Raw genomic sequence first — 13,367 nt, 5'->3', positions numbered from 1 at the left:
GTGATTACATCCTCCAAATTTTCATTTTCATTGTAACATTCAAGATGATTGTTGATACCTTCAAATTCTTCACAGTTCCTTATTTGTTGAAATAGTTTCACTTTCACTCCTGGCCATTTCTGGCAACTCAAGCCTGAATGCTTGAAACGCAGTAAGTCAAACAGTTCCGAATTGACTTACTGCTTAGTTCTTGCCAACTATCAGTAACAAAAATTGCTGCTTTTTGAACACAAACACATACAAATGATGCTATTTAAAAACTGTTGGCTCCAAGTATGGTATGTTTTCACATTGCCACACAACTGCATGCACCTGACGCCAATTAGAAATTGTTCAGCAACAGATTTCAACCCCAGTTAAGAGGCATAGTGTCCCAAATAAAGAGGGAATCCTGACTATTTTCTCGATAAGTTTTTGTTCGTTAAGATCTGTCCCAAATAGCGGCTGCCCCAATTGACTGGTGGCCCAATTAATCAGATCCACTGTTGTTACTTTGCTAATCTGTTACAACAGCCCTTCCGTATCATTTTGAACCATCTCCCCAAATGAAGACATTGGAAAGAAAGTAACATTTTTAAAAACAAAATGCTTACATAGCCAATCATTTCTTGTTGTGGTGCCCCTCCTACAATTTCCGTGCTGTTTGAATTAATAAAGTGTCCTGCAGTAACTGCATAACCTGGGAAATAAAAAATATTTATAGTTGAAAACACTTCCATCACAGCTTGAGCACCAGGTTTCATTGCTATAGGTTATATCTTGCATCAAATTGCAGCACAAAACAAAAGATCATAATTAAATATACATCTTTTCATGCTGGAATCTCCTGCTATATTCAGCTATCTTTCCAGATGTTTCTTACAGCAAAGTATCATACCGCTCATTCAGTAACCAAACCCTCTAGAGGATCACGGAAATTTTACAACACACAATTGGGCCATTCAGGTCATCATGTTTGCATCTCCCAGCATGAGGTTTGAAACTCAACAGGCTATATTACTTCTAAAACACAGCCAAGTGTTGTCTAAATGGGAGTTTACACAGAATGGCACAGCACACCAACACATCATTCGCCCCATGATGCTGTGCCGAACTATTAAAACTAGTAATTATATGCCTAAACCTGTGCCAACCAACTAGGGGGAGTATTCAAGGGCATTTTCAACCTCTTTCTGCTTCTACGGGCAGAAGCTCCCACCTGCTTCAAACAGGCAACAATTATACCAGTGTCTAAGAAGAATAATGTGGGTTGCCTTAATTACTATCGCCTGGTAGCACTCACACCGACAGTGATGAAATGCTTTGAGAGGTTCGTCATGAATATACTGAACTCCTGCCTCAGCAAGGACCTGGACCAATTGCAATTTGCCTATCTCCACAATAGGTCAATAGCAGACGCAATCTCAATGGCTCTCCACACAGCTTTAGACCACCTACATCAGGTTGCTGTTCATTGACTACAGCTCAGCATTTAATACAATCATTCCCACTATTCTGATTGAGAAGTTGCAGAACCTGGGCCTCTGTACCTCCCTCTGCAATTGAAGCCAACAATCTGTGTAGATTGGTGATAACATATCCTCCTCGCTGACAATCAACACTGGCGCACTTCTACTCTCTGTACACACAACTGTGTGGCTAGGGATAGCTCAAATACCATCTATAAATTTACTGACAGTACAACCATTGTTGGTAGAATCTCAGGTGGTGACGAGAGGGTGTACGGGAGTTAAATATGCCAACTAGTGGAATGGTGCTGCAGCAACAACCTGGCACTCAATGTCAGAAAGACAAAAGAGTTGATTGTGGACTTCAGGAAGGGTAAGATGAAGGAACACATACCAATCCTCACAGAGGGATCAGAAGTGGAGAGAGAGAGCAGCTTCAAGTTCCTTGCTGTCAAGCTCTCTAAGGATTTAACCTGGTCCCAACATATTGATTTAGTCATAAAGAAGGCAAGACAGCAGCTATACTTTATTAGGAGTTTGAAGAGACTTGGCATATCAACAAATACATTCAATAACTTCTTTAATTGTACCATTCTGACAAACTGCATCTCTGTCTGGTATGGAGGGACTACTGGACAGGACTGAAAGAAGCTGCAGAAGGTTGTAAACCCAGTCAGCTCCATCTTAGGCACTAGCCTACAAAATACCCAGGACAACTTCAAGGAGCAGTGTCTCAGAAAGGCAGCATCCATTATTAAGGACCTCCAGCCCCCAGGACATGTCCTTTTCTCACTGTTGCCATCAGGTAGGAGGTACAGAAGCCTGAAGGCACACACTCAGCGATTCAGGAACAGCTTCTTCCCCTCGGCCATCTGATTCCTAAATGGACATTGAAGCTTTGAACACTACTTCACTTTTTTTAATATACAGTATTTCTGTTTTTGTACATTTTTTAAAAAATCTATTCAATATACGTAATTGATTTGTTTGTTTATTTATTATTCTATTTTATTTATTATTATTTTTTCTCTCTGCTAGATTATATATTGCATTGAACTGCTGCTACTAAGTTAATAAACTTCATGTCACATGCCGGTGATAATAAACCCGATTCTGAAATAAACTAATCCCTTCTACTTGCACTGCAACTATATCCCTGTATTCGCTGCAGGTTCCCAAGGCAGTGAGTGCCAGATTTGCCCAGTCTCTGAGCAAAAGTATTATCCTTTTCTCTTCACTAATCATTTGACCAATTACTTTAAATCCATCACCCCTGGTTTGTGACTGCTCTGCTAAGGGCAAGAGTCACAATGTGAAATCTGCAGAGTCTACCACAGTATGGGGAGGAGGTGCCTGATGAAACAATTAGATAGATAGATGAGGGAGTGATCGACTCCTTCAACTGCTTATGCAGTATTTCTGTATGGACCCAATGAGTGGATGAGTTTCTTGTGCCACCTCAAAAGCTTCTCCTCAATTTTGCATGACCATGGTCCAAGGATTCTCAACGTTGTCTTGGAAATAAGAATTGATAACATCCTTTACTCATTTCCTCGATTCATTTGGTAACCTCTTGCCAAGACAGTGTTGATTTGGACATCAAACGTTCCTTATAAGACCATAAGATATAGGAGCAGAATTTGACCATTTGGCCAATCGAGTCTGCTCTGCCATTTCATCATGGCTCATTCAATTTCCTCCACAGCTCCAATCTCCTGCCTTCTCCACGTACCCCTTCATGCCCTGACCAATCAACAATCCATCAACCTCTGTTTAAATATGTCCAAAGACTGGACCTCCACAGCTGACTATGGTAATGAGATTCACCACTCTCTGGCCAAAGAAATCTCTCTTCATTTCTTTTCTAAAGGGATGCCCCTCTAGTCTAATGCTGGGTCCTCTCTTATTAGACTCCTCAATCTTAGGAAACATCCTTTATCGAAGCCTTTCAACATTTGACAGATTTTAATTAGGTCACCCCTCATTCTGCCAAATTCCAGTGAGTAGAGACCCAGAGCAACCAAATATACGACAAACTTTACAATCCTGGAATCATTTTCGTGAACCTCCTTTGAACCCTCTCCAATGTCAGCACATCCCTTCTTAGATAAAGGGCCTAAATCTGCTTTTCATGCTCCAAACGAGGCCTCACCAGTGCGTTATAAAGCCTCAGCATTACATCCTTGCTTTTATATTGTAATCCTCTTGAAATGAATGCCAACATCACATTTGCCTTCCTCACCACAGATTCAACCTGCAAATTAACCTTTAGGGAATCCTGCACAAGGATTCCCAAGTCCCTTTCCACCTCAGATTCTTGAATTTTCTCTCCATTTAGAAAATTTACCCTTTTATTTCTTCTACCAAAGTGTATGACCGTACACTTCCCAACACTGTATTCCATCTGCCACTTCTCTGTCCGTTCTCCTAATCTGTACAAGCCCTTTGGTAGCCTGTCTACTTCCTCAAAACTACCTGGCATTCCACCTGTCATTGTGTCATTCACAAACTTGGCCACAAAGCCATCAATTCCATCATTCAAGTCATTGATATGTAATATGAAAGGAAGTGGTCCCAACAGAGACCCCTGTGGAACACCGTAGTAACCAGCAGCCAAACAGAAAATGTCCCTTAATATTCCCACTCTTTGCCTCCTGCCAATCAGCCAGAATTTTATCCATACTAGTATCTTTCCTGTAATACCACGGTCTCTTAATTTGTTAAGCAGCCTCATGTGTAGCACCTTGTCAAAGGCCTTCTGAAAATCTAAGTACACAACATTCACCAATTCTCATTTGTCTACCTTGCTTGTTATTTCTTCTAAGAATTCCAATAGATTTGTCAGGCAAGATTTTCCCTGAAGAAAATCATGCTGATTTCAGCCTATTTTATCAAGTATGCCAAAACCACATCCTTAGCAATCGACTCCAACATCTTCCCAGCCACTGAGGTCAGACTAATTGGCTTATAATTTATTTTCTTCTGCCTCTCTCCCTTCTTAGAGTGAGATTTGCAATTTTCCAGTCCTCTGGAACCATGCCAGAATCAAGTGATTCTCGAAAGATCAGTACTAATGCCTCCACAATCTCTTCAGCTATCTACTTTAGAACCCTTAGGTGTACACCATCTGGTCCAGGTAACTTATCTACCTTCAGACCATTCAGTTTCCCAAGAACCTATTCCCTGGTAATGGCAACTTTACACACTTATGCCTGCTGACACATTCAAATTTCTGGCATACTGTTAGTGTTTTCCACAGTGAAGACTGATGCAAAGTACTTATTCAGTTATTATGAGAAGGACATAGCTTGTGAATCTCCATGTGAGATTAAGGCTTTTGTCCATGATAAATTTACCTTCATCCCTGACATTCAGCATGTGAACTTTTGGATGTTTCTGCTTCCAAATCAGGATGGTGCACGACTTGAAGGGAATGTATATCAGGGGTTCTCATGGGCCTGCTGAACATAGGCTTCAGCAGTACTTTCAAAAGTGGCCAGGAGTCCACACGCTGAAGGTAACTATATCAAACGAGTAACTACAGGTGGTACACACTGAGGCACTGTTTGCCAACAGTAAAGAGAACACTTTGAGTAGCTAATGGGGTGCCAGGCAAATGGATAGTTGAGCTTTATGGAGCTGCACTGCTCCAGGCCATTTCAGAATATTCCTTCACGTTCCACTTGACACAAAGTCGGAAACACTTGAGCATCAAGGGGCAAGTCAGGAAGGTTATCCAGCCTCTGACCTATTTTTGTAGCTACTTTGTTTCTGTGACTGAGTCAGCAAGCTATTGGCCAGCAATGGTGATCGTCCCTACCCCCACCAGATGTGGAATGTAGGAAAACTCAGTGAAAGAAATATCATTGAGGTAACGAGTGGGTGATTAAACTGTGTTTGGAAATGGTCATTTGCTTGTATGAATTGTATTTGTCCCTTTATTTTGTCTCAGCTCTGGCTGCATATGACATTGACTAAGAATTGAAAATTTAATTGAACATTGTGAAATCATGAACAAACATCTCCAATATTGACATAATTGAAGCAAGGTCACTTATGAAGCAATTGAAAACGATGGACCCAGGATAATACCCTGCAGTGACAGCAACACAGCACCAACCTTGCACTCAACATCAGTAAGACCAAAGAGCTGGTTGTGGACTTCAGAACAGGCAAGGCAAGTCTTCAGAGACACACCAATCTTCAGAAGGATCAGAGGTTGAGAAAGTGAGCTATTTCAAGTTCTTCGGTGTTAATATCCCTGAGAAGCTAACCTGGACCCAACCCATCACTACAGCTATAAAGAAGGCAAGATGGCCTAATTCCTAATATTTCCATTAGGAATTTGAGGAGATTTGGTATATTACCAAATTTCTGTAGATGTACCGTGGAGAACACACTGATTGGCTGCATCACTGTCTATTATGGGAGGTGCAGGGCTACTACACAGAATCGAAGTAAGCTCCAGAGAGTTATAAAACTTGTCAGCTCCATCATAGGTACTAGCCTCCACAATATTCAAAACATCTTCAAGGAGTGGCAGCTCAAAATGTCAGCGTCAATCATTAAGGACTACCGCTACCCAGGACACGCTCTCTTCCATCAAGGGAAGTATAGAAGCCTGAAGGCACACACACACAATGACTCAGGAACAGCTTCTTCCCCTCTGCCATCCAATTTCTGAATGGACATTTAACCCATGAACACTAGGTCACTATTTTTTTTATGTTTTTGCACTACTTATTTAATATACATATACTTACTGTAATTCACAGGCTTTTGTTCTATATTTATCAAGTAATGCATTGTACTGTTGGCATAAAGTTAACAAATTTCATGACATATGCTGGAGATATTAAACCTGATTCTCCTCCTGATGTCTGGGGTGGCACTGACCGACTCTAACAGCTACAACCATCTTCCTTTGTCCTTCATTAGAGAAGCCCCAACACTCTCATCAGTTCCATATTCATTGCGTTCAGAATCAACAACTTTCAGATTTTAATCTCATTTTTGATGCCGGGCTTTTAGTATGGAATGTTAGAAACTATGATTTAAGATGTTGCATCAAAAACCAGACTTGCAACAAGTTGCCCTCATTTCCAATAAAAGGCAAATGAATTATAGCAAATATCAAGAAACCAAGAACCAATCTCTGTAATCTTTCCAACAGCCACTAAATAAGTTGTGTATTGGTTGAGAAGAGAGTTCTGCAGTTAAGTTGATCAACTGTAAAACTCTAATAAAGTAACATCCTTGTGACTTTCTTGGTGCTGGACCAGCAGATTTTTGGGACTACTGGACATTACTTCCATTACTGCGACACACATATTACACATCAGTTTAAGACATTTTCCAGTAAAAACAATGAGTTTTAAGGCAGCACGGAAAACAAACTCTGGTCAAACAAGCTGAAAGATACAAATGCTCAAGATGCCCAGTGCGGCCAAGCTCAACCCATGATCTCATCCTCATACACAGCCAACTTCACAAGTACGCCCAAGGATAACAAAAACTTAGTCAACCAGGTGGCATATAATTGAAAAACTAATTAACTTTTCCCCCTCTCCCGTTGTACTGAAAGCAGTAATGTAAGGCAATGTTTCCAATATGAGTATCCTGCATTTGCCAGGATCTACAATCAAAGCTGGATGAAGAAACCATTTTGTCCCATTTTGATGCCCATGAGCAACCAGTGAAATCGTGTTCCTGATGGCTTGTGAACCATTATGTTCCTCTTTCTTCAGAGATGCTCACAACCACAGGAGCAGAGACGCAGGGAAAAATAAAGGTCACGAAGGACGTATTTCATCCATCTACACTACATGCACTGTCTTAACTGGATCAAAATGTTTTGCCTCTTCCTTGAAAAACCTCAATCTGCATGTGAAGCATGAGCTGCTACTCTCAAAGCCATGCTGTCTACCCCTAATAAGTCTATGCTTCACCAGATGCTCAATACTCCTGTCCTGAAGAATACTCTCCATTAGTTTCCCCACCGCTGACACTAGACTCATTAGTTATCTCTATTATCTTCCTTAAGCAAAGGAACAACATTTGTTATCCTCCAACCCTTTGATATTGCTTCTATGCCCAGTGAGAATGTCAAAATTCCAGCAGTCTCTTCCCTCCCTTCCTGTAGTAATCTGGGGTATGTCCCATCTGACCCCAGGAACTTATCTATACTAATCTTTTCCAAAAGCTACAACACTGCCTGTTTCTTAACTTCAGCCTCATCCAGTACATTAGCCTGCTTTTGATTTTTGTAGATGGAAGCACACAGTCAACTCTCAATTTGCAAGGTCCAATCAGTGTCAACCAATATGAGAATTCCACCAAAAAAATACATCACTCAGAAGATTCCTTTATTTAAAAAAAATGTTAAGATAATCTGCAATTTTGAAGAATCCATGGTGTTACAGATCTCAAGTCCACAAAGCAAATCTACTGTCAGGCGTTACATACCAAGATAGCTTCCTCCAGTAACATCAGCATCATCATCTTTAAAATAGAAGAAAGAATCTGTCGCTTTGTTTTTGACGAAAATTGTTCCAGTCCAATAATTATATCCAGGTGCTCCCATTACGATCAAATCCTATAACATGTGAACAGTGTCATTAAAATAGCACATAAATGCTTCAAGAAAACCAAAAATATTATTGAAGAAATAGTTCCCACTCACCTCAGTCACTAAACTGGATATTCCAGCCTGACATAATGCTTCGTAATTCGCGTTCCGTTGATTTTCTGAGATAAGGGAAAAAAATGTCTACAAATTACAAACAATGTGTATTCTGAAATCATAAAATCCAGTCTAACAAACAGAAAATATTCCATCATCTGATTACACACTTCCAATGGGAAATAGAGTTTTCATCAATAGATGTCACAATCCTGCAATTCTGCCATTCCTTTCTCACACATCAGCAGCTCCAAACATGCATTTTCAGTATCATCAGACCAAAAGAACAATTCCAGTGAAACAAAGACCAGATGATAGGATAAGGAAATGTTCTTCACAATGATAAAATGGCTATTTTAAATCCTTGTGTGAACACAATCATGAACACAAGAAATTCTGCAGGTGCTAGAAATCCAAAGCAATACACACAAAATGCTAGAGGAATTCAGCAGGTCAGGCAGCATCTATTGAAATGAATAAACAGTCAACATTTCAGGCCAAAGCCCTTCTTCAGGGCTGAAAAGGAAGGGGGAAGATATCCAATAAAAGGATGAGGGGAGGGGAAGGAGGATACTAGAAGGTGATAAGTGAAGTCAGGCGGATGGGAAAGGTAAAAGGGCTGGAGAGGAAGGAATCTGATAGGAGAGGAGAGTGCACCATGGGAGAAAGGGAAGGAGGAGCAGACCCAGGGAAAAATAAATTCGAAATCGATCTCAGCAGCTTCCAAATTGAGGGAAAATGCAATAAAGTCAGCCAGGAAAATACTTATAACTTGATAACTGGCAGGTGTTCTCATTAACAACTTGAGGATCCTGTGCAAGTTAAATTTTTCTTTGCATCTGTGCAAACATGTACTTGTGCAAAAGACAAACTTGACTTGAAAATGCAGCATCTTCCCAGTAACATATTTTGTTAATGGCACTATACTCTTGATGCCCATCAGTGGCTTGGTCACATGACCATTGTCTTCCTCTCAGGACCTCTCATATTGATTTTCCTGTAAATAGCTGGGTCATTTCATTAAAACTGAAAGCCTCACGGTCAGACACAAGTTCAGATGCACTTACTCTGTGATACACTTACACCAGGAAGCATATACAGCACAAAAAACAGTAGCAGCAGGCAGGAGGAAGAGGAAATATCTAATTAAAGGGCTGGATACAAATATCTCCTAGAAAGGGACTGTTTAGGAATAGAAAGGACAAATGGCCAAAAACACTTCATACACAACGCCTGTAAAAAAAAACACTCCTCTTGGAAATTTTCCTGTTTTATTGGCTTACACCATCGAATCACAATGGTTTTAAAATTGGCTTTTTTCACACTGATCAACAGAAAAGACTCTTGAGTCAACACGAAAACAAATGTTTACAAATTGGTCAAGAATTAATTACAATTATTAAACACTAAATAATTACTCACCCCCTTCAAGTCAGTATTTAGTAAATGCACCTGGCAGCAAATGCAGCCTTGCGTGTGTGGATAGGTCTCTATCAGCTTTGCAAATCTGGACACTGCAACTTTTCTCAATTCTTCTTTACAAAACTGCTCAAGCTCTGTCGGATTGTGAGTGAACATCCCTTTTCAAGTTCAGCTGCAAATTATCAATTGGATTGAGGTCTGCACTCTGACTTGGCCACTTTCAGGATATTAACCTTGTTTTTAAGCCATTCCTGTGTAGCTTTGGTTTTATATTTACGATCATTGACTTGCTGGAAAACAAATCTCCCAAATCACAGTTCTCTTGCAGACTGCATCAGGTTTTCCTCCAGGATTTCCCTATCTCCAGCCAAAAAGCTCAGTTTTGGTTTCATCAGACCATAGAACCTTCTTCCAGCTGACTTCAGAGTCTCTAACACACGTTCTGGCAAACTCTAGTAAAGATTTCATGTCAGTTTTTTCAACAGTGGATTCCTCTTTGTCACTCTCCCATAAAGTGGCTGCTGGTGAAGCACCCAGGCAACAGTTATTGCATGTGCAGTCTCTCTTATCTCATCTACGCAGGCTTTGAACTCCTCCAGGGTTGTCATAGGTCTCAGTGGCCTTCCTCACTGGTCCCCTTCTTGCACGGTCACTCAGTTTTTGAGGACAGCCTGCTCTAGGCAGATCCACAGCGGTGCCACATTCTTTTCTTGATGCTTGACTTAACTGTATTCCAAGTGACTTGAAAATTTTCTTGTAACCAACTCCTGGCTTGTGCTTTACAACAACCTTTTTTGCAGAGTTGCTGAGAGTGCTCTTTTGTCTTTCCGGTGTAGTTTTTGCCAGGATACTGACTCACCAACAGGTGTATTTTCACTACAATCAACTTGACTGCACACAGGTGATCTCCACTTAACTAATTATGCAGATTCTAAAACCAATGGGCTGCACCAGTGATGATTTGGTGTGCCATATTAAAGGGGGTGAATACTTATGCAATTATTTTGTGTTTTATATTTGTAACTAATTTAGATCATTTTGTAGAGATCTGTTTGCACTTTGACATGTTGATCAGTGTCAAAAAAGCCAAATTAAATCCACTGTGATTTAATGTTGTCAAACAATAAAACATGAAAAATTACAGGGGGGGGAGGTGTGTGCGTGTGTATATGTATAAATTTTACAGGCACCATAATCCCTTGAGAATTAATTCGTAGGTTCATTTTTTCTCTTTTTTCTTCACTCTCTCTCTCACCTTTGCAGTGACACAAGGAGGATTTAAAAAAACCTTTCAAACAGAGCCAATGACAGCTCCAAAGCATCATAGACTACTTCTTAGAAGCTGCTGTTACATCATGACTGATGCTCATCACCTTCCCCCTCAAACTCTATTCTCAGAAAGTGATAAAACTGCAGCTTTTTAATGACCTCCTTGGAATCCAATCCTACTACTGTTTGTGGCAGAGTTCTGTAGATCATCTATGGAAAGATGCTTATTTATGATTCATGGGCCTCTTTTACCATTTATTTATTGAGGTACAGCATGTAATCAGGCCGTCCGGCCCTTCACGCTGCCCAGCAATCCCACAATTCAAACCTAGCCTAATGGCAGGACAATTTACAATGACCATTTAACATACCAACCAGCACGTCTCTGGACAATGAGAGGAAACTGGAGCACTGGAGGAGATCCATGTAGCCATGGGGAGAAGATACAAACTCCTTCCAGACCACAGCAGGAATTGAACCTGGGTCACTGGTACTACAAAGCATTGTGCTAACCACTACACTACTGACATTTGCTCTCCATTAAGGGATACTTGGGCCACTTTCTTCTTCAAGCATGACTTCCAGTGCAAAGTGGAGCAACAAATAAAAGCTGAAGCATCATCATCTTCGCTACCGCACAAAAACACATTTCTGTGAAGATGCAGCTGAGCATCAGGCCTCCCTCGTCAGCGTGCAGAATGAGCAATCTAACTGTAACAAAGGAGACCAATGAATCCGCAGCAAAACGAAAACAAATTGCCAGAGAAGTCAGTGGGATAGGTGGCATCTGTGGAGAAAGAGATGATCAACATTTCTGGCAGAGACCCTGCATCAGAAGCTGAATGATTATTTAATGAATGAAAAAGGCTTACAGAGGTTGTGACACCCTAATCAATGCACTAGCAAAAGATCACTGCAGATACAGTCATAGATTAGCACACAACTTCAAAGACTGGTACAGCTCTCAGCAAACAACTGCTGCTGTACCATTTTATTCCTGTACAAATTCAGTCTTGGCCACAGGATATCCTTCAGCTGCATTAACAATTTTCTTTCCATTGTGATAACTCAACACAACTTGATGTCTTCAAAAAAAAAAAATTCACCACTGTGTCCAACCATTATTTTTATTAACCGTTCCAAACATAGTCAGCTCAGTGATACAGAACTGATACCTTTCCACTTGCTTTAAGCAGATTTTCCATTAATAAATGAAAGCAGAACTTCTGGAAGAACTCAACTGTGGAAATACACTGCTTGACTGGTAGAATTCTTTCAACGTTTCTGTTTTTGTTTCAAATTCCAATACCAGAAGAGTTTTTTTTTTTGCTTTTTTTGCTTTCAGTAGTTACATAGACTACCAGTTGCATTCAGCTGTAAGAAATCCAAAGACATCCCCCATCTGGTTGTTGTCCAAAGAATGCGGGATAATTCCAGTTATACAATGACTTATGACTTGTTTTCTCAAGAATGACTATACTTTAAAAAATACTTTACCTTTAAAACATGGTATCAGTGGTGAACCCTTAGAAGGCTGCAAGTCATTTCCAATTTTAAAGCACAGCCCAAGTGGCCTTTTCTCAATTTGTATATAGTGTATATTTTTCCAGCGATGTGCACAAGCCTTTAAGACATTTAAGACAAAACATTTAATGTAAAATGTATCAGAGCAGTTGAGTATTTCATTGAATTTGTTCAATAAGCATTCTTAGGTATGTTCATATACCAGTATGTAACCATCTTTAGTTGGTTGCCTTGTCAAACTAACACCAAGCCATTGGTTATCTTTCTCTTCTACACAATCTGGCCCACATTTGTTCCCATTATCTGCAAAAAAAAGCAAACAAATATTCATTTCCCTATTATTTCACACTTTATCATGAATACAGAGACACAAAGATGCATCTTAAGTAAAAATAACACTGTGCTTGACCTACGTTCCTGACTTATTACATAATAACCTCAATTTAAGTAAAAACATCACAATTTAACATAGGGATTCTTTAGGTGTTCATTCAGGCATGTGTTAATTTCATAACTAAATAATGGAAAAAGAAACGTTTGGAATTAATCCACCTCAATGTAAACAAATAACATCCTCAGCTCTCCTGCATCCTCCATTAAAAGTTCACCACATGGAGAAGATGTATCATAGTTCAACTTGTTTTAGCAAGGTGTATAAGTGTATAGTGTATGGTAGAGTGAGTGGGTATGAAAATAGATACAGTAAAGAAATGGTTAACAATTAGGAACTCCTGGGCCTGTTATGTTGTTGAGTAGATTGACCCTTGATACTAAATAAATGGGAGGACAATATATGACCTTGGTATACCAGATAAGAACAAGCCAAAAGTGTGGATTTGCGTAAAAGCCATCAATTACCTTGTCTCTAAAAATGTTTTTTAAATAGTAAGCTTCATAGGTTGCATTGTCCCTGAAGAAGCAGAGGCCGACTGTTGAAGGTCACCCAGTTGTGGGACTTGCAGGAATAGAGGATGTATGTTGGCTTAACACGTGACTGGGACTTGGAATGGCTAAATTGGGGC

The 13,367-nt window shown here is 40.0% G+C and overlaps 1 protein-coding gene across 2 annotated transcripts in view; it reads right to left on the bottom strand.

The window, feature by feature from the left end:
• itga4 (integrin alpha 4) overlaps positions 1 to 13,367 on the bottom strand; it is a 228,219-nt gene that overhangs the window by 123,282 nt on the left and 91,570 nt on the right. For both annotated transcript variants that reach the window (XM_059966797.1, XM_059966796.1), the window contains exons 3-7: positions 12,548 to 12,648; positions 12,319 to 12,445; positions 8,131 to 8,195; positions 7,914 to 8,043; positions 594 to 679 (exon numbers count right to left, since the gene is read on the bottom strand). In XM_059966797.1, coding sequence (XP_059822780.1) covers positions 594 to 679; positions 7,914 to 8,043; positions 8,131 to 8,195; positions 12,319 to 12,445; positions 12,548 to 12,648 — 509 coding nt within the window. The remainder of the gene's footprint in view (positions 1 to 593; positions 680 to 7,913; positions 8,044 to 8,130; positions 8,196 to 12,318; positions 12,446 to 12,547; positions 12,649 to 13,367) is intronic.

This window comes from Hypanus sabinus, chromosome 4 (genome assembly GCF_030144855.1).
Source record: "Hypanus sabinus isolate sHypSab1 chromosome 4, sHypSab1.hap1, whole genome shotgun sequence".
Taxonomy (NCBI): Eukaryota; Metazoa; Chordata; class Chondrichthyes; order Myliobatiformes; family Dasyatidae; genus Hypanus; species Hypanus sabinus.
This window is presented reverse-complemented; position numbering and strand designations above follow the sequence as displayed.